The 19,372-nt window shown below is 46.0% G+C and overlaps 1 protein-coding gene across 3 annotated transcripts in view; it reads right to left on the reverse strand.

Moving 5' to 3' along the window:
- CHD4 (chromodomain helicase DNA binding protein 4) overlaps nt 1–15,360 on the reverse strand; it is a 30,431-nt gene extending 15,071 nt beyond the window's left edge. For all 3 annotated transcript variants that reach the window (XM_066618496.1, XM_066618497.1, XM_066618495.1), the window contains exons 1-22: nt 15,280–15,360; nt 14,295–14,462; nt 11,358–11,485; nt 11,013–11,207; nt 10,502–10,620; nt 9,742–9,983; nt 9,397–9,524; nt 9,109–9,244; nt 8,575–8,756; nt 8,238–8,477; nt 7,044–7,247; nt 6,736–6,941; nt 5,580–5,711; nt 5,248–5,344; nt 3,191–3,382; nt 2,874–3,074; nt 2,603–2,740; nt 1,691–1,812; nt 1,425–1,598; nt 927–1,068; nt 314–445; nt 76–193 (exon numbers count right to left, since the gene is read on the reverse strand). In XM_066618496.1, the coding sequence (XP_066474593.1) occupies nt 76–193; nt 314–445; nt 927–1,068; nt 1,425–1,598; nt 1,691–1,812; nt 2,603–2,740; nt 2,874–3,074; nt 3,191–3,382; nt 5,248–5,344; nt 5,580–5,711; nt 6,736–6,941; nt 7,044–7,247; nt 8,238–8,477; nt 8,575–8,756; nt 9,109–9,244; nt 9,397–9,524; nt 9,742–9,983; nt 10,502–10,620; nt 11,013–11,207; nt 11,358–11,485; nt 14,295–14,391 (3,325 nt within the window). In that variant the 5' untranslated portion in view covers nt 14,392–14,462; nt 15,280–15,360. The remainder of the gene's footprint in view (nt 1–75; nt 194–313; nt 446–926; nt 1,069–1,424; nt 1,599–1,690; nt 1,813–2,602; nt 2,741–2,873; nt 3,075–3,190; nt 3,383–5,247; nt 5,345–5,579; nt 5,712–6,735; nt 6,942–7,043; nt 7,248–8,237; nt 8,478–8,574; nt 8,757–9,108; nt 9,245–9,396; nt 9,525–9,741; nt 9,984–10,501; nt 10,621–11,012; nt 11,208–11,357; nt 11,486–14,294; nt 14,463–15,279) is intronic.
- Between the last annotated feature and the right edge of the window lie 4,012 nt (nt 15,361–19,372).

Raw genomic sequence — 19,372 nt, forward strand, 5'->3', positions numbered from 1 at the left:
CTGTTAGCTGCCTTGAGCACCTCCCTAACAGGAAAAGAAAAAGTAGAACACAAATTTTTAAATTGATATTCATACCATTGAAGCGATCAATAGCTTCCTGGCGCATGTTTCCTGTGATTCCACCATCAATTCTCTCATACTTGTACCCTTCATGTTCCAGAAAGTCCTCCAACAGGTCTAACATCTTGGTCATCTAAGGCCAAAGAAAAACCAGATTTGAGAAGTGCCCAAGATACATACAGCTAACCTGCCACCTTCAGCCTCCCTGGTAAGCAGCTCCTAGTTACAGGAAGATGCAGCTGATCTTGCTTACCTGAGAGAAGATCAGTACTCTGTGGCCTCCCTCCTTGAGGTTCTTCAACATCTTTTGGAGCAGCAGCAGCTTCCCAGAGGCCCGGATTAGGGCACTACCATCATACATCCCATTGGGCATCTTTGGTGCTTCCTGGATGAAAAAGAATGAGAGAAGACCTTCAAATTATTTATTACCACTCCATCAGACAGATCTTAGTTCATCCTATAGGTACTCCAGTCTAAGTTCTTATCTATGCCTCTCTAGCAGATCTCTATTTTTTCCAGATGCCCTACTATGCCTTTACCGACCAAAAAGCTCCAGATGGTTCATAGAAGGGGGCGGCTCAGCAAGAAATAAACAGCCTGTCACCTAAGCATTTCAGACTCTGAGCTAGTTCACAACCTTTTGAGATGAACCTCAAGAGATAATGTCATTTGAGACAAGTTTATACCTTGACAGCTGACAGTAGTTGTTGACAAAGCAAATCCATGACTGTTCAAGATTAAAAAGAAGCTACAAAGGACAAAAAAGGAGCAAGCAACAGCCTGATTCTCAGTGCACAAACCATTAACAGAAAGCAACACAGTTTTCATGTGTACAAGGAGGAGATTCTATGGGAACCAGAACTTACCATGGCAGCCACAGGAAAGAGATAGGGGTGGTTGCAGCATTTCTTCAGGTCCATAACCACATTGAGAAGAGAAACTTGGTTGCCACCACCTCGGGCGTTCAGTGCTTCAAAGTTTCTTGTTAGGATATATTTATAGTATTTTCTGCAAAAATATTTGACATATTTGTATCACTGATGTCTTTTTCCATAAGATTGCTCTGCTGAGTAGTTAGGCACACTTGCACTGTCACCCAAGTCACTTGCACTCAAGGTGGACAACCAGGACAATAAGAAATACATACTTCTAAAAATAAATACATTTTGCAGCTGCATCTGCACAAGGGAAAGACTGATAGTAGTAAACAGTTTAATTGTAATCAGTATCCTGAAGCAAGCAAGCAAAACCCCATAACAGTATAGGAGAGAATGCACTAGTCTCAACCTTATAGCAGATTCTGAAGCAACAAAAAAGGATGCCAAGTTCAGTCCAAAAGAAAATGGACTACTTCCAACACTCACTTCTGCATAGGGCTTAACTCCACTCTGACAATAAGTTCCGTCTTAGAAGGCATGTTCTTGAAGACATCGGCCTTAAGGCGCCTTAGCATATGTGGGCCTAGCATATCATGCAGTTTTTTGATCTGATCTTCCTTGGCAATGTCCGCAAACTCCTCCAAGAAGCCTTCCAGATTGCTACAAGGGAATTTAGATAAGACAGTCATGGAAATAGGAATCACAAGATAAGAGGTGGTCTCCATTAGCTGTGTAAGCTGTGTAGGACTTACTGAAATCTCTCAGGTGTCAAAAAGTTAAGCAGGTGGAACAGTTCCTCTAAGTTATTTTGCAGAGGCGTCCCTGTGAGCAGCAGCTTGTGTTGAAGAGAGTAACCATTCAGCACCCGGAAAAACTTAAGAAAGCAAAAAGAAGTGTAATTTGTTTCAGTGCCACACATTTCCAGAAGTGTAGAGCTATTGTATTTTTGTGGAATAGACAAGTCCATACCATCTCCACTCTTCTCTGCTTATACAAAGTTATAATTCAATTACATTTTAAAGACTATGCATTAACACCAGCCTACATAGCATCACACTGTTCCACTACAATAATAAACATGGGCTAAAATGAAGAATACACAGGTCTGTTTTTAAGAAACAGTCTTCAGATAATCTTAATTCTAACTTTTGCTGGTAATAGCAACAATCCTTATCTGATATACTCTACAGGGCCGTAATATTAATGCATAGAACTAAGAGTTAACACAACATATTCCAGGCCATCACAGAGAGTTAATGGAGCTTAAGACAGTTGTTAATATGCCCACTCACAAATGTAGCAAAAAGAACTGCAGGTGACAAGTAGTCTGAAAAAGCAGTCAGGATGATGTAGTAGCTTGGTAGTTGGATTTAGACCTGGAAGATTCAGGTTCAAGTCCCCACTCAGCTATGAAGCTTCCTTGAGTGACCTTGGGCCAGTCACTATCTCTCAGTTTTGCCTCCCTCACAGGGCTATTGTGAGGACAAAACAAGGGAAGGAACCACGTACACCACCCTGAGCTCCTTGGAAGAAAACTAGTATGTATGTATAAACAAAGAGAACAAAAGGTGCTTAAGATTAGTCAGTGTCATAAACACCAGATACGGCATTGAAAGGGTTACAGATCTGAAACAACAACAACAACAACAACAACTTGTCCCTACCTTGGACTGGTTATTCTTGAGTCTGTGTGCTTCATCCACTACAAGGCAGGCCCAATCAATAGAGCCCAGAATGGCCATATCAATAGTAATCAACTCATAGGAGGTGAGTAATACGTGGAATTTCACAGAAGCTTCTTTCTGCAAATGCCAGAGGACACATCAGTCTTTCAAAGACAGTCAGAACCAGAAAAATATATTATTGCTGGACACTAAAACCTTCAGGGTTCCAAAATTCTGACAGGCACTAACCCAATTTAGTTTGCCATAATACCTTCATCTTGGAGGCCTTCTTTCCCCCGCGTATAGCATTGTCTTCAAAGGAAAATTCATTCTCGCGTATGATGGCTCGGCTGTCTTTGTCCCCAACGTAAGTCACCACATACATGTCTGGAGCCCACATCTCAAATTCTCTCTCCCAGTTGATGATGGTGGATAACGGAGCACTCACCAAGAAAGGTCCTTTAGAGTGTCCCTGTGGTCATACAAAACCATTTGTGTTAAGACTGAGGAAAAGCCTCAGACTGTTAGACTGTTAAAATAAATATTTTAGCATACTACACACACTTGTTAAGGAATGTTGGTGCTTACCTCTTTGTACAGAGAATACAGAAACACAGCTGTCTGTACTGTCTTCCCTAGACCCATTTCATCAGCAAGGATAGTATCTGTGCCTTGAGCCCAGGAGAAACGCAGCCAGTTGAGTCCCTCCAGTTGATAAGGATGCAGAGTTCCTCCAGTCACATCCAAATAATCAGGTTGTCTATCATACTTCACTGTTGGCTATGGAGGGGGGGGGGGAGAAGGAAGAGAATGAAAAATGTTTCATTCTCTGTCATTATTAGGCAAAAGCAAGCTGCCAAGCCTTGTCCCCCTAGGTCAGGGGTGCCCAAACCCCGGCCCTGGGGCCACTTGTGGCCCTCGAGTCCTCTCAATGAGGCCCTCAGGGAGCCCCCCAGTCTCCAATGAGCCTCAAATCTGGAGATTTGATGGAGCCCACACTGGCCCGACACAACTGCTCTCAGCGTGAGAGCGACTTTTGACCTTTCATGTGAGCTGTGGGATGAGGGGTCCCTCCACTGCTTGTTGTTTCACATCTGTGATGCAGTAGCGGCAGCAAAGGCCAGCCTTGCTTTATGCGAGGCCTTTTATAGGCCTTGAGCTATTGCAAAACCTTCATTCATATATATAAGTTCAACTTTACTATATTCATTTATGTAAGCTTATGTAAATTTATTCAAATTTTAAATGTAAATTAATTCTTTCCCCCCGGCCCCCGACACAGTGTCAGAGAGATGATGTGGCCCTCCTGCCAAAAACTTTGGACACCCCTGCCCTAGGTCAACCTGTTGCATTTTGATAGTTACCATATCCTAGTTTTAAAATGTAATCATATAAATAAAGCAGGATTTGAATATGATAAATATTTTGGTATTGGATGAACAAAAATCAACTGATAAATTATTTGGTTGAACTTGTTTATTTTTGAGGTAAATGTTATCAATAATGTTTGAAAATATTCATATGAGTTAGAATAATTGTAAATTAATTATATTACGTAATATTGTAATAGTTTTATATTTCATTTCATTTGTAATTTAATACCAAGATATTTTAAAAATGCAACATTAAGGATGCTTAATCACAAAAAAGACACAAGCACTACTCAGTGAAGGGTTTGATACAATCAGCATCCCATTTAAACCAAGTGTTGGTTGCTGGGCATGCAATAATAGCAAGTCAACATGATGTAGCCCTGAGCCACAGGTCCCCAATGTGCACTGTTGAATATACAGGTTACAGGAATCCATATACAGCACCAAACACATGGAATGGTAAAGTTGTGCTTTGGTTTTTAAACACAGCCCATACACCCACAGCATCATGTTTAAATCATGCATATGTCCTTCTGCTTGTGAAATCTGCTTGACAAGGATGGGGCAGAGGTGAAAGCAGATAAACATTAGAGCAGGAATACAAATAAGAGGCAGAGTCATAGGGAATTTGATGCCGTGTATAACAGACAGAACAAAAATGCTGCTGGGAGAAGCATCAGACCAATCTCATCAACAGGCACTGTGCCAATTCTGTATAATCAGCAGGCTGCTGGCACTATACAGCAGCTGCAGCAGAGGTTGGTAGCTCAGTAGCAGGGATCCACTATTCTGACTAAGCACTCTTGCAGAGCAGTAAATTCTCCTTCACACAAGGCTAGTCATTCGGATTCTGCACACGCACTCTCTCCTGCTCCACCCTCCGCAATCTTTCAAAAGAACTGTCTTAAAGGACATCACACCCAATTTTCTTCACAGCCCCATCTTGCTATACTGTGAGGTACATTTCTATGGAACAGACCAAATACTGAATCGAGAGCTCTCGCTCTGTTCTGCCTGAGCAAGGCTTCTGTTCTGCTGCTACTTGGCACCATAAAAACTGGTTCAGGTCCAAGTTTCCACATGGTGCACTATAGCAAAGGAAAGACAAAGACTTGCCTGGATGGTCAATGCATTACAGAAACGTCGCTCTCACATCAGCATATAAAGGCATCCAAGTGCCGAATGTGCTCTCTTCTATGCTCATTACAAACTGCAGAGCCAAAACAGCCCCCTCTCCTTTCTTGCCCCGCCATCTCTGAAACCATAACTTACATCCACTGTTGGTGTCTCTGGGGGCCTCTCCAATTTCCGTAACTTCACCTTTTTAATTTTTTTCCCAGGTCTTCCTTCTTCACCCCTCATCAATTCTCTTTGGGAAGGGGAGAGAAAGTCACATAGGTTAAATAGATTCTGAGCTACCACAACAGCAGGTAGATGGAAAACAACATTACTAAAGAGAAATTCCAGTGATAGCAAGGCATCCAGCCCCAATCCTTTCACTGAACAAACACCAGGTCTCAAGATGCTCCATTCACATTACCAACACAGTAGGGGCTCAATAATCCAGTCGTTTCTCTTGTGGAGAATGAAACTCATGCTCTCACCTGTGGTTCCAGTATCCCTGCTTGTAGATGTCATAATCCTGTATCTCTGCTTCTTCGTTCTCCCAAGAAGCTTGGTCATAAGCCAGATCCCTCCATTTAATAAGATAGTGAACATTCCCTTTTTTATCCACACTAGAGAGAGAGAGAGAGAGAGAGACAGATAAAGATCTCATCCAAGGAAATCTATTTACAGAAACAGGAGATGAAACTGGCTTTTGCACTTTCCAAAAGGCATTCAATCAATGACTGAAACCACAGTGGGTACAGATCCAGCTTCTACCTTTAAAGTGCTGAGACAGGAACAAAGTTTAGAGCCTGCTCCAAAATGACCAATCTGCTCAAAATTAAGATCAATCACAAGGAGCAGGGCTTCTACGCCATCCTAGCCCCACAGTTAAGGAGTGAGCTCCTGGAGTAGGCCTGTTCTTCCTTCACTGCATTCCCAAACTGAATACAAAACACACATAGTCTGGGAAAGCATTTGGTTGAGTCTGGTTGTACTGCTCATTTTGTGTAATTTTTTTACATATTTTGGGCTGTCTTGCTACAGAAAGGCAATAAATGAAAGATTTTATTTTCAAAGGTCTTCCTTAACTAGACACAGTATTTTATTCTGCCTTCTGAGAGTTTGAAGACTTCAGGGCCATTTTCACTTTAAGAACACAATCATGCATCGCTTAACAACAGGGATAGGGACCACCCACCCCCATCATCAAGTGAAGCTTGACACAATGTGAAGCCTCTGCAGGCAAGGAGATGCTCCACTCCCCTCACCTCTGGAGGCTTGTCTGAGCTTCCCACAGACAGCATGAACCCACTTGCTGCCTCTGCGAAGCTCAGACTGCCAGAATCGTGTGAAAGATGCGACCTGCGGTTTCATGGAGGAAACTAGAAATCACGTCTCTTGCGCGACTGGGGCAGTCTGAGCCTCACAGAAGCAGTGAGCAGATGCGCGCTGCCTCTTCGAAGCTCAGACGGGCTTCCAGAGATGAGAGGAGTGGAGCTCTCCTTGCCTTCGGAGACTTGGGGTGGGCACCCTGCGACGACCACATGACCAGTGGTGGTCGTCACATATGCAATTCAGCATTGGGCAGAATGGTGTCCGCTAAGGGGCGCACGCCTGTAGTGAAGTAGTCAAGGAATCCTGAATTCTCACCTATGGTTGAGAATCCGATGTATCATCATCCATTCTGGCTTGATCCCATAGCGATAAAAGCGCTCCTCCATTTCTGCAAACTTGGGATCCTTGTTCTTGCGTTTGCGGCTCTTCTCTTCTTCCCCACCAAAGTCTCCTGCAGGGGGCTCATCCATGTCATTTTTCCGTTGGTAATTGCGAAACATTACTTGACAATGGAGTTCCAGCTGGGGGACAAACATATGTTGTTATACAGTCTGAGTGTGGTGTTAGTCAGTTTCTTTGACCTAAACGGGAGCAGGGGTGGGGAAGATTCCCTTTTTGCTTACCTGCAGCTCAGACACCCATGAGCAATGCCAATAAGACATGCCTGACCACTTGACAAAAAACTGTCGCTCAGGTCTTCCCTCCAAAGGCTTAGGAGAAGGTGCATTTGGGTCCGCATCTGCTGGTCGTGGCACTGGTGTGGGTAGTGGTGGCTGCCCCCACTTCCAAGTCAAGATCTTCTGCACTTTACCCTTCAAAGGTGGGCACTGGAGAAGATGGACAGAGGAATTATGAAAACTCAATTCAGAGTTTCTTCCTGTCACCATTTTCTGGGGCTTCCAGATGTTTCACTATCTGCTACACAGTCAGTCGGGCAAACTCAACCATTTCTATGTATTGTCACCAACTGCTCTAGCTTCTGTAGCCTGAATTTTATTTCTTTTCAGGGATTAGTCATCCTAGAGAAGAGCGCAATCCACAGACTCACACTAAAAATAAGGTCTTATTGTACCCCAGTTATCTTAATTGGTCCAAACCCAGTAAGGCAGACCAGGTCTGGAATTTGCAACTGCCTGACACTGAAACAGCAGAAAGACAAGACTCCTCTTAGCTCAGTCCCTGACTGAATATTTTTTCAGAAGAACATGCCTCCTAATAAATGGACAAAAAGAACATTCCAGTGTTCAAACTACTAGAATGCAACACTATTTCTATGCCACGTATCTTCAAGCAGAACAGTACAATGAAACATTTTAGGTAGTACAAGTGTTTTGTTTTTTGTTTGTTTATTCCAATGTGTATTCTTTCCTGACAAGGAGACTTAACATAAGTATGCCCCATATACCTTAAAGAGCAGCCCAATCCTGTCTTATGGTCTTCAAACCAACACAATCTTACACCAAAAGAACACTTGCGTTGCAATCCGATTTCTTGTTCTGTTTGCAAAACTGGGCACAAATGTTCTTGCTGCTTTCACTATGGTCCATAGTTATCTTGTAGTTTACATCCCAAGGAGAATACTTTTTTTCCCTGCCTTTTAAAAAAATAGTTTGCAAAAACTGGTCTCTGCAGCACCAGATAAAAACAGCAGTCATCACAAAATTTAATCTGTTCAGTCTATTTAAAAAAGTGATCAAATGTCTAATTCAGGATTAGAATGTAAGAAGCCAAGGTTCAAATGTTCTCCCATTCCTGGACTCCCCGAGTCATTACATCAGCTTAGTTCCCCCATTTGTTAAAGAGCAAAAAAAACTCACAGTACAGCGTGGGCAAAGCCACTCTCCATTGGGAATCTCTGGCAAAGGGGGATTCAGACAGTGGATATGGTAGGATGAAGGACACGCATCACAGCAGAGAAGCTCCCCTCCATCTTTGCAGACACGGCAGAACTCCATGTGGTGATCATCCTCCTCTTCTGCATCTCCTACAGCATCCTCCATGTTCTCCTCACCCTCAGAGTTATCTTCTTTGGCCTCCCATTGGATACCTTCTTTCTCCTAAAGGGTAAGGACACTGTTAGATCAGGTGCTGAACTCAGCAAACTGTCTATGGCTACCGTCCTAATGTTCTAGCCACACAGAACTCAAAACTCACACAGTGTGGGCAGCTCCACTTGCCCTCTGGTGCTTTCTCCATATCTGGATCCAGACAAACCATGTGATAGGCACGAGGGCAAGTGTCACACAGGATGATCTCTCCCCCCTGTTGGCACACCTCGCAGTAGTCCTGGTGGTCCGTTTCATAGCCATCAACAGCTGCAGTAGAATCCTCTTCTCCTAGTGAAGCAGGATAGTGGACAGAACATTAACATTCTTCATGGAATAAAAGTAGACCCCAAACTCATGGCAGAGGATTCATAATTTGGATAGCTATAGCTGCAAAAGGTAAGATTTCACAAACTGCTCTTGTACACTATAAAAATGACCCAATAAACCCTTGCGATCCCCTCAAAAAGTATGGATCTCACAACAGGACATCATCCCTTGAACAGCCCATAATCCTCCGCTGTACAGCATTTCAGATATTCTTTAGATTCACAACAGTAAGTTCCCTAAATGTATCTGGTCTCTGCTCAACGAAGATCTATTCCATACGACTTCCCATTTTAGATGGGGCAGAGTTCAGTACCTTTCTTTTTCTTCTTCCCTGCCTTTATTTTCTTGCGGCTGCGGCTACTACGACTGGTAGAACCATCTGACACTGAGTAGCTGTTGATGCTTGCATCATCAAAGTCTGATTCAACATCCAGGTCATCATCTTCACTCTGAGCGGCAAGGGGGGAAAAAAAAAGATGAAATTGTCCCAAGAGACCACTATGGTTCGTCCAGCCTCCCACGCCATACTCTGCAGGAGATCAAGTTGGCAGGAGCAAGATCCAACCCTCTGCACCCTCTTACCAGGAAAAGAAAAACTCACAGATGATCTTTTACGCTTGGAACCAAATCCTCCTAGCTTGATTTTCAAGGGTGCCACCTTCTTGGTTTTGGGTTTTTTGATGTCAGGAACACGAGGACTAGCCTTGGGTTTTTTCCGAGCATTGGGGCCTAGGAGAAAGACCATCACCATTCCATCATTAAGTAGTACCTAGATGTCCAATTGTGCTAGACATTATACAAGACAAAGTTGTCAAAGAGACCTTACTAAAGTAATTAACCAACATGTCTTGTAGCATGCTCTATATTGCCTTTGATCAGAGTTATTAGAATGAGGTCTCTAACACGTTCCCCTCCTATCCCAGCAAACCATATGCATTCCTCTCACCTTTGCCTTCCTTGGTCTTGGCCTTTCGAAGGGGCACCTCCACAGGGGGCTGAGGAAGGACTGCATCAACATTAGCAACCATGCTCTCCACCACTGCTACAGCAGCTGCAGCTGCAGCAGCCACCGATGCCCCAGAGCTCCCTTTGAAGGGGTTGTTTGTGCTAAACTCTCTCCACTTGGCCCCCAGCACCATCATCATTTTTGAGACAGCGATTTTGGGATTCTTGGCAGCAATAAGCGGCCTATTAGAGGGGGAAAAAAGCACATTGCTGCACGTGTTGGACTCCGCAGGAAGCTCTATCTAATTCAGAACTTCTCTTCAAGACCACTTACCACACCATTCCCTTTACTACCTGAAACCCATCACCATACACGAGGTTAAATACTTCCATGAATAAGCGAAACCCATTTTTAGAGCCAAAATCTACTACAAACAGAAGATTTTTCAGATTAATTTAAGAGCTATATAACTGTTGGAACAATCCAACAAACCTAAAGCACCAAGTCCTCAAGCACAGAATACTCTAACACTTCATACACTATCAACTGTCCCTAAACTTTCACAGCACTTTATTCAGCAGCCCCCCAAATGGTAGGCCAGTGACCTTAGCTCATATTACAAATGAAGAAGAGGGACAGTAACTCATCTAATGCAAATCACCAGATTAACAACTAAGCTGTTCTTCAATAATACACCATACCTGTTCCTGAATTTATTTTAACTTTTTTCTCCAGAGATGTAAAAGTCAGAAGAACACACCTGACAAACTGGCTGAAAGCCTTGTAATTGGTAAGAGTGCGATAATCCTCCTCTGTGAAAACATGATCAATATCCTCCATGCCCCAGTCTTCTAGAAGCTGAGCCGAAGATTTAGGCTCCTACAGAGGACGACAGAAGAGATACCAATCTTAAAATGACATATACTCCCAGCAAAAAGGCTTTTTCCAATCCTTTGTGGGGAGCCTCTCAAGGTAGGTGGGATCAGAAGAGACACTGGGCATAAAGAATATTAACATAAAATATACACAAATCAACCCCTGTAAATATATATAAATAATATTCTGTAACAGAATATTAACATAAAATATACACAAATCAACCCCTGTAAAGCAGGACCAGGCATTCCCTTAGGCTTCAAGAAGAAAAAATAATCCTCTCTCAGAAGAAATTTGTTTCTCTCCACCACTAACACATGTAAAGAAATGAGGGAAAGCAGCACCTGGAGCAGCCGAAACACTTATTAGGGCATCTGAGACATTTCCTTTCTCACCTTGGAATCATCATCCTCATCTTCTTCCTCCTCCTCCTCCTTGCGCTTGGCTTTGCTCTTCTTCTCTTTCTTAGGTGCCAGTTTTTTCTTCTTCTTCTTGCCAGGAGTGTAGTCACTTCCTTCACTGTCCGAGCGCAGCAGCACCTCCTCCTCCTCCTCTACAAACTCATTCCCTTCACCAGAGCTGTCTCCTAGCTGGGTGGGGAAGGGAAGAAAAAAGCCAACACACTTAATCAGCACCAACACCTTGCTCTTTCCAAAAGGACCTCAAACCCCAATGTGATCAACATGCAGAGCCAAGCAGTTTTTCCCTCTCTTAATCTCAAGTCCTGAACTGTTCCTCACCTCTTTTTTCTGGCGCTTACTGAGCTTGGGCACTTTAGGTTCCTTCAGTTTCTTGGGCTTCTTCTTCTTCTTGATTTTTGGCATCTCTGCCTCAGATAGCAGCTCTTCTTCTGGCTCTTCTTCTGGCTCTGGGGGAAGACAAAGGTAGCAGGGGGATGACAATTCATTTTCAAAGACCAGGTGTTGCATCACACCCCATGGCTCTCCCACTGCCACAGACCACACTCCACTTGTACAGGCCTGTTGCCATCTCACCATACTGTCAAGTCAGGCAGTGTCACAACACCTTTGAGCTTGTGCCCCCTCCTCCACACCAATAATCTTTTTCACAAACTCTCGGACAGGGCCTACAGCTTTTGCAATCAAAGATCTGCGGCTGAAACACCAGCCCAAGACCGGCATTAAGAGGCGAAACAGAAAGGAAAAAAAAATCTGACCCTCTCCTAAAATCATGTTCAGAGAGCTTTTATTAGAAAATAGAAATTCTTCTTGCATTTGCATATTCCCAAAGCAGATCTGAGGGGGTGGGTAAGTAGGGATACAGTTAACCCAACAAATCTAATGCAAATCAGAAAGAGTCCTTCATCAAGGGGCAGTCAATGAACCTAGATCTTGGACGGTAGAGGAAAGCACCACCTGCTTAAGGACTATCCCTTCCGGGAGCATTACTTCTCTATTCTCCTTCATGTGTTCTTGCTCACTCCACTCAAGAACCACTGACATACAGTCAGCCTGCTGCATATATTTCCCTCCCCTGCACCCCTTTGCCCTATTCCAAAAGAAAAAATTTAACTAGATATTATTTAGCCCAGGAACCTCAGCAGAATAGGAACAGGAGCATATTTATAATATTCAATAGCAAAGCACTGCTCCTTCACATGAAAAGTCTTCTACAAACTGGGAAAAGACCCCAAGAGTCACCTGCTATCAGGGCACAAACAAATATTTTCTCCCCCCCCCCCCGCCTCAGAATCGCCCAAAAGAAACCTTTAGAACTTGCAGCAAACTTGACAGGCAGCTACTTAAACTCCCCATCCTATCTACAGGGCTGCTATTCAGAGTCTCCATACAATCACCAGGTGCTTATTCAGGTGCCAGTCCTCTTCCAACTAACAACCACCTTCTCTCTATGCAAATATAAGCTTTAACATCTCCCCTCATTCCCCCCCCTTAACACATGTCACTCCTCACCCCCACAGACCTCACTCCCATCTGTTCTTCTTCACCCCACCCCCAAAAGCCCAGAGGGGCACTGTCAGCCGACAGCTTCCTTTGTGACAGGATCCACAGCAAACCAGCCATTCTGCCTCCCTCCCTCCCCCCTTCATCAGCCACCCCCGCCCATTACACGCAGCCAGAGTCACTAGCTCTCCCTCCAAGGGAAAATGGCCTCCTAACCACAGACACTGGGCAGGATGGGGGAAGCCACAGGTCACAGCAGTTGCTGCAAGCATAGGACAAGGAGCAGAGGGGAAACTACTCAGGGTGGAGTCCTGCATTCTCAAACTTGTAAATACATCCTGTGCCAGAAATATTTTCCTTGCATCCCCTCCTCCAGCACAGCTCCCTCATCCTCCTCTCTCCCCCCCCCCCACATATATATCAGGCACACACAGACTCTGAGCCCCAAGCCCTCTGGATGCAAGTATCCTCTCCATCCCTCTTTCTTATAACATCCACAAATACTCCCCAGAGAAGTCTCCCTCTTTGACCCATGAGCTCTCTCACACACAGACTGCAAGACTGCTCTTCCTTAACACTCCCTGCCCCCCCAAACTTTGAAAGAGAAGAAAGAACAGCTGACACTGTTGAGGTACACAAGGACCAACTGCGAACAAAAAGAACCTTTTGCTTTACCAGCAACACAAGGTCACCAAGCACTAAAAGCACTTCAGAAGCATCATATGCTTAGACCTCCACAGTCCAGAACCCAATTTGAGGGCACCGCCATCCCTCTGATCAAAAATGCAACTCTTCTAAACATGACCAAATCAACATGTCAAGTAACATACATTGCTCACATCTCATCACATTTGTGCAGGTCACTTCCAAAGCAAAGTCAGGACTAAGGTGAGCAGCTGTCATGAGACCCACAAGTAAACTACACTGGGTGTGGCCGAAAAGAAAAAGTGGGTCACAGGATAGCCCAGGGCACAGATCATTTTGGACTGACATGTCTGAACTCTCAAGTGGGCAAAAGAAAGCCAGGCACTCTTGTATCTCATATGTCCTTCTATCTGAAACTTTGTTTCCTATCAGAAACAACAATCTACACTCTTCTGAACCTCCCTTCCCAGTAAACCAATTGCAAGGTTTCCTTCTCCGCCAATAACCAAGAAATGAACTCCATCACATGTCTAAAAGGGATGCTGCGAGGAGAGGATAACATTCACACATCCTTCTGCAATGTACAAATCAGTTCCTAACAAGCAAACAAACTTTCTCTCATGCAATGTCTCTTTGCATCCACTCTTCATTCAAACACACAGCTACATTTCAGAGCTACATACTCAGAATGACTGAAAGAGAGCTGCAGGAAGCCTCTCCAGGCTGAGGCAGGAAGCAATGGAAACTGACAGGCACGACAGACATCCAATGCCTCAGCAGCAGAAACAGTCAGCAGTTCAGCCAAAGCCCAAATAAAAGTTCTGAACAGTTTTTTGTTCTCTCCAACTCCACATCCCAACTTTGTATCTCAGCCCACCTGGAGCTTTGTGGCGCAATCATCGGAAGCGCCAAAGACCGGATGGAAAACCAGGTGCGTCCGTGTCGAACCCATTAAAGGGGGACGTGAATTGAATGGAGCCGAATTGAATGGAGCTTCCTGGGTCCCCCAATAAGAGGTGTGACGTGGCTCAAACATACGCTGGAAAAGTCTTCCGCTCCCTCCACGCAGGGAAAGGACATCAGAGCGCCCCAAAGGGAGGCAGCGCGTACCTTGATGCTGGTGGATGCTGTTGTTCAGCAGGATCTCCATCTCCTCCTCGTCGCTGCCGGCAGAGCAGGGCGAAGGGGACCCCATGCCCGACGCCATGTCCTCGACTCAGAGGACAGTCCTGGGGCCGAAGCAGCTCTGCTCCGCTCTGCTAGCAACACCAGTAGCTGCTGAGGGAAAAGAAGAGGGAAGAAGTAGTGAGGCTGCAGGTCGTGGCCCTGCTGGGACGGAACAGTCAGCTGGCTCTGGGGCTGGCACTGGGCCTGGGCACGCGCCCGGCAGGGCCTCCGGGGCCGATGCCGCCCCCAGAAGCAGGCTGACGCGGGCCTGGGGCTAGCCAGGCGGTGCACAGGAAAGCAGGGCTCTGCGCCCCCACCCCGGAAATCCTCGGTGCTCTCCTCGCAGAAGCCTCCACGCCAGCCGGGCTCCAAGTTTCGTGCTGTACTTGTGATGGGGGAGGCGGGAGGGGCCTGGTGCGGCCGAGTGACACAAAGGGCGCGGGCAGCGCAGCCCCACTTGGCCCCCTCCTGGCCGTGCAGGGGCAGGAGAGGGGGCAGGCACCTCCGCGGCCAGCTGGGAGAGGAGAGGGAAGGGCGCTGCGCTGCGGGGGCGAGGAGGATCGTGGCGGGGAGACGGGGAAGCTTGTGGGGCGGGGGGGAGGGGAAGGCCAGGTCGGTGTGTGGGGAGGGGGGCTCCTTCTCTCGCCTTCCTTGTGGGGGGAGGGGGCGGGGGCACGAGGACTCCCCCCAGCACGTGTGCCTGGCTGTGGGGCGGCGAGGGCCCCCCAGGGGCGGGGGTGGCCGATCTCCCAGATGGGACCGAGACCCCCCCCAGGAGGCCCCTCGGGGGGCCCGGGGCGGGGGTCCCTGCCCGAGCGGGCGCTGCCGGGGAGGGGGTGGCTCAGCAATGGGGCGCTGTTCCTGCCCCGGGACCCGGAGGCTGTTTGAGGGCCTCTCTCCTGCCCGCTCCTCCCCCTTCCTCCCTCACCCGACTCGGGGCGCCCCGGCTTCTTATTTCTCGACGCCGCTGAAGGGAAAATGGCTCCGGCTCCGGCGCCGCCTCTTAAAGGGGAAAAAAAGCCCCAGCCTGGCCCCTCCTCCTCCTCCCCCCCCACACACACTCCCGCCTCCATCCCATAATATGTCCCGGTACCATGGCGACGGGTCCCACCCCCGTCTCCTCAGCAACCCCCCCTCAACTAAGGCATCCCATAATACTTTCCCTGTCCACAAAACTCGCTTAGAGCACGGCCCCGCATCCCATAATAAGTACTCTCCTCTTCTTTCCCCCCCCGTTCCAAAACATCCCATAATAATTCTTGCGGGGGACCGTCCAGTAATACACTCTCCCCCCATACGGAAGCATCCCATAATACTCGCCCTTACTCACACATACCACAATAGTCACCCTCCCCCCACAGAGGCATCCCATAATAATCACTCTCCTTTCTCCCCCCTCCTCCCTCAGGCACCGTCTCACTGCCCTAAGCATCCCATAATAGTAACTACCTACCCTATCCCCTTCCCTTGCTCTTTCAACCCACCCACAATAATCTCCCCATCACTCACTCACTGACACATCCCATAATATTCACACAGCCGTTGCCAAGTCTGACATCCCATAACAAGCTCTCCTCCCTTTCCATCCAACCCCTGCCTCCCTGAAATATTCCATAAGAGCCCCAGTGACATCCCATAATAGGCACACCCAAAACATCCCATAATATTCACCATCCCTCCCTCAGACAGGCATCCCATAATAGTCCCTGTCCAGTGAGGCATCCCATAATATGTCAGCAACTCTTAGCCACAGCCTACAATGCTCACACTTACTTACTGCATGCCTTGTCCTTCGCACAGCCCATAATAGTCTGTGCCTCCCTGGTCCAGTCAAACCAGCACGGACCCTGCTGAACGGTTCACAGCACCCAGCAGCCCCTCCAGACCAGCATCTCCCTACAGCTGCCCCCAAAGAAGCGCTCAGAATACAGGTTCTAACAGCATCCCATCCCCCATTGATATGCGCAGACCATAATAACCACTGGGGGCATAGGGCCAATGGCACATCCCATAATACTCTGGCACAGGCTGCCAGGATTCTTTATTCTTCCTTCAGATGATGCAGACTGTGCATCCCATAATCTTTTGTACACTCCAACACAGACCTTAGAAGTCAGGCCCTTATAGTCTAACTATAAGGCCTCGAAGCAGATTTCCCCTTTGCACACACATGCTTCTCATGCTGAGTGACAGCACAGGAACATGGCATGGCATCCCCACATACGTAGGAGCTATCCCTATGAGTAACCATAACACAGTACACAAATAATCTCATTACGCTAACATGAACATCAATGATAGTTAAGCATATTAGCGCCTCTAAAGAAATACTCATTCAAGTTTTTAAACACACCTAAACATCTGAAAACACAGCCCATGTGCTTTCAGACATTATGTCTGTCATGATTTTAAAAAAATTACATGAACATTGGGATAACATTGGGCAAAATATTGCTGTGTAGGCATGACATAGAAAGCAATACCACGAGCATTTCATTCAGATGCCATTTGATAAAGCGTCATTCTCAGATATCCATATTGTCTGTTAAAAATTGACGTTCCTTAAAATCATCCCATCTACAATTGTACGTGGATATTCAGTAATTTTAAGTGTTAAGAAATACAGATGTCCCATAAAACTATCAACTGCCATGAAGTAAAAGGTGGTCCCATAATACAGTCAGCATATTGTTTACCTACCAGAATACTCCATATCAAATGTGATCCTCAGCATTCATGGGGAGCAAACTATCAAGCACTGCACTGCTGCTGTGCAAACCCTATTGAAATGAATTGGTTTTTTGCAGCTGTAGTGCTTGGTAGGTTGCATCATAGGTTGTAGTGCTTGGTAGGTCATGTCTGTTCATCCTCTAATGACAAGCATCCTTTAAAGACAAACATCCTTCTCTGTCCATTATTATAATCTGTTAAGTTTTCTTATTGAATACATTAACTATCCGCAAGATACCTATCCCATAGAAAAGATGCTGATACATCAGTGTTTCTCAACCAGTGGTACAGATACCACCACTGGTACTTGAGGTGGCATCTGGTGGTACTCACGGGACCCCTGGACACCTACTGCCCAGCAGGAGCACAATGCAACAAACAACTATAGGAGGCTCAGCTTGGCAGGCAGAGCTCCAAAGCATGCTTTTCTGTGCTCGAAAAAGCTGTCCTGTCCACCCTGAGCCTCTTACTGGTAGTTTTGCATTGCATCTGGCCTCCCAACCCAGAAGTAACTGGCGATGATGTCATCACTAGTTACTTCCTGTGGTACTTTAAATAGGTGAACCATGTGAAGTGGTATGGCAGAGGGCAAATGTTGAGAAACACTGTGTTAGATATACAGTATATGGGTATTTCCTTGGAACAGGGTATTTCAATTTGTTACTTTTGAAGCAGTCCACAAATACAGTGGTGTCACCAGCGTGAGCACTGCTTGGGGTGGATGTCACCCCCCCCCCCACCATGCAACAACCCCCATACTCACCGGGCACCCGGAAGTGGTTCAGTGGTGACATGACTACATCATCACGTCATCGAGCGCACTGCTGAATGCCATTTCTGGCATTTGGAGCATCGAGAAGTGTGGCAGGCCCCGTTCGCTGCCAAATGAGGCATGGGCCTCTGCTTGGCATGGGCTCAGGTGGTGCGCCCATCATTCCTCCAAGGCACATCACCCAGGGAGGATCATCCCCATCTCCCCTACTACACTACTGCACAAACATAAGAATTAGTGCAAATAACGTGATGCATTTAGAAAAACAATATACATACTGGGCAAGGGACAGGGCGTTCAGGGCAGAGAAGCTGAAGTATCAGAGACAAGGGCAGCCTAGTATAAGATTCCTGAAAAATATAGTGCTGCAGATAAATGACTGCTGCTTTGAATGCTTGTCAGAGAGATAAAGCAGGGTATAAATAAATAAATAAATGGATCAGTCAGTCAACTGGTCTATAATTATGGTCACATTCTTGAAACCACTTAGAATTTTGTGAACCCCATTCATTCCAGTGGGGTTTATGAAAACACAAGTGATTTCACGGTTATGCCCACACATTTACTATAACAGTCCAGTGCCCATCATATGTACATGCATTGGGATTTTAAGACAGATGGTAAAGTTTTGTTTCCCCTGGAACCGTGATTGCCTGAGTTGTGAATTTCATTTTTTTAAGCTGCTTTGCTACTTTCAAGTGTATGTAGCTAATTTTAATAGTACTTTTATTATTGCTTTTGATGACTTCTTAAATGTTTTAAGTGCCTATGGGGCAGCAGCCTAGACATCTCACAGTCAGTATAAACAAACTATGACATTCACGCACAGCTGCCCAGTCTCAGTGTTCCGCAATCAAAGATGTGACATTTCTTGAAGTACAGAACCATTTTCAGCAATACACTAAGGCAGGGGTGTCCAAGCTTTTTGGCAGGAGGACCACATCATCTCTCTGACACTGTGCCAGGGACCAGGAAAAAAAGAATTAATTTACATCTGAAATTTGAATAAATTTACATAAATATATTAGAGGTGGAACTTTTATGAATGAATAAAACTATCGCAAGCTATTTCATGATAGCTCAAGGCCTATAAAAGACCTTGTGCAAAGCAAGGCCAGCCTTTCCTTTGCTGCTGCTTCACAGGCATGAAACAGCAAGCAGCGGAAGGAGCCTTCAGCCTGCAGCTCCTGCGAGAGGTCAAACAGTTGACCTTTGCGCTGAGAGTAGTCGCAGCCAGCATGGACTCCAGCAAGTCTCTGGAGGGCCAGAGGCTTATTGGACACTGGGGGCTCCCGAGGGCTGGACTGGGGGTCCCCAAGGGCCACAAATGGCCCCCAGGCCAGGGTTTGGGTACCCCTGCACTATTGGGTCATGGGAAGACCAGACAGTGGGAGAAGAAATATACCCAAATGCACTCCTATCTTACATTTGACAAACTACTAAGAGGGATAGAAAATATAAACCTTCAACATGGTGTCCTATACAGCTATATCTTGACCTCTGAATAATTTTACTGTGA

Source organism: Tiliqua scincoides, chromosome 2 (assembly GCF_035046505.1).
Source record: "Tiliqua scincoides isolate rTilSci1 chromosome 2, rTilSci1.hap2, whole genome shotgun sequence".
Taxonomy (NCBI): Eukaryota; Metazoa; Chordata; class Lepidosauria; order Squamata; family Scincidae; genus Tiliqua; species Tiliqua scincoides.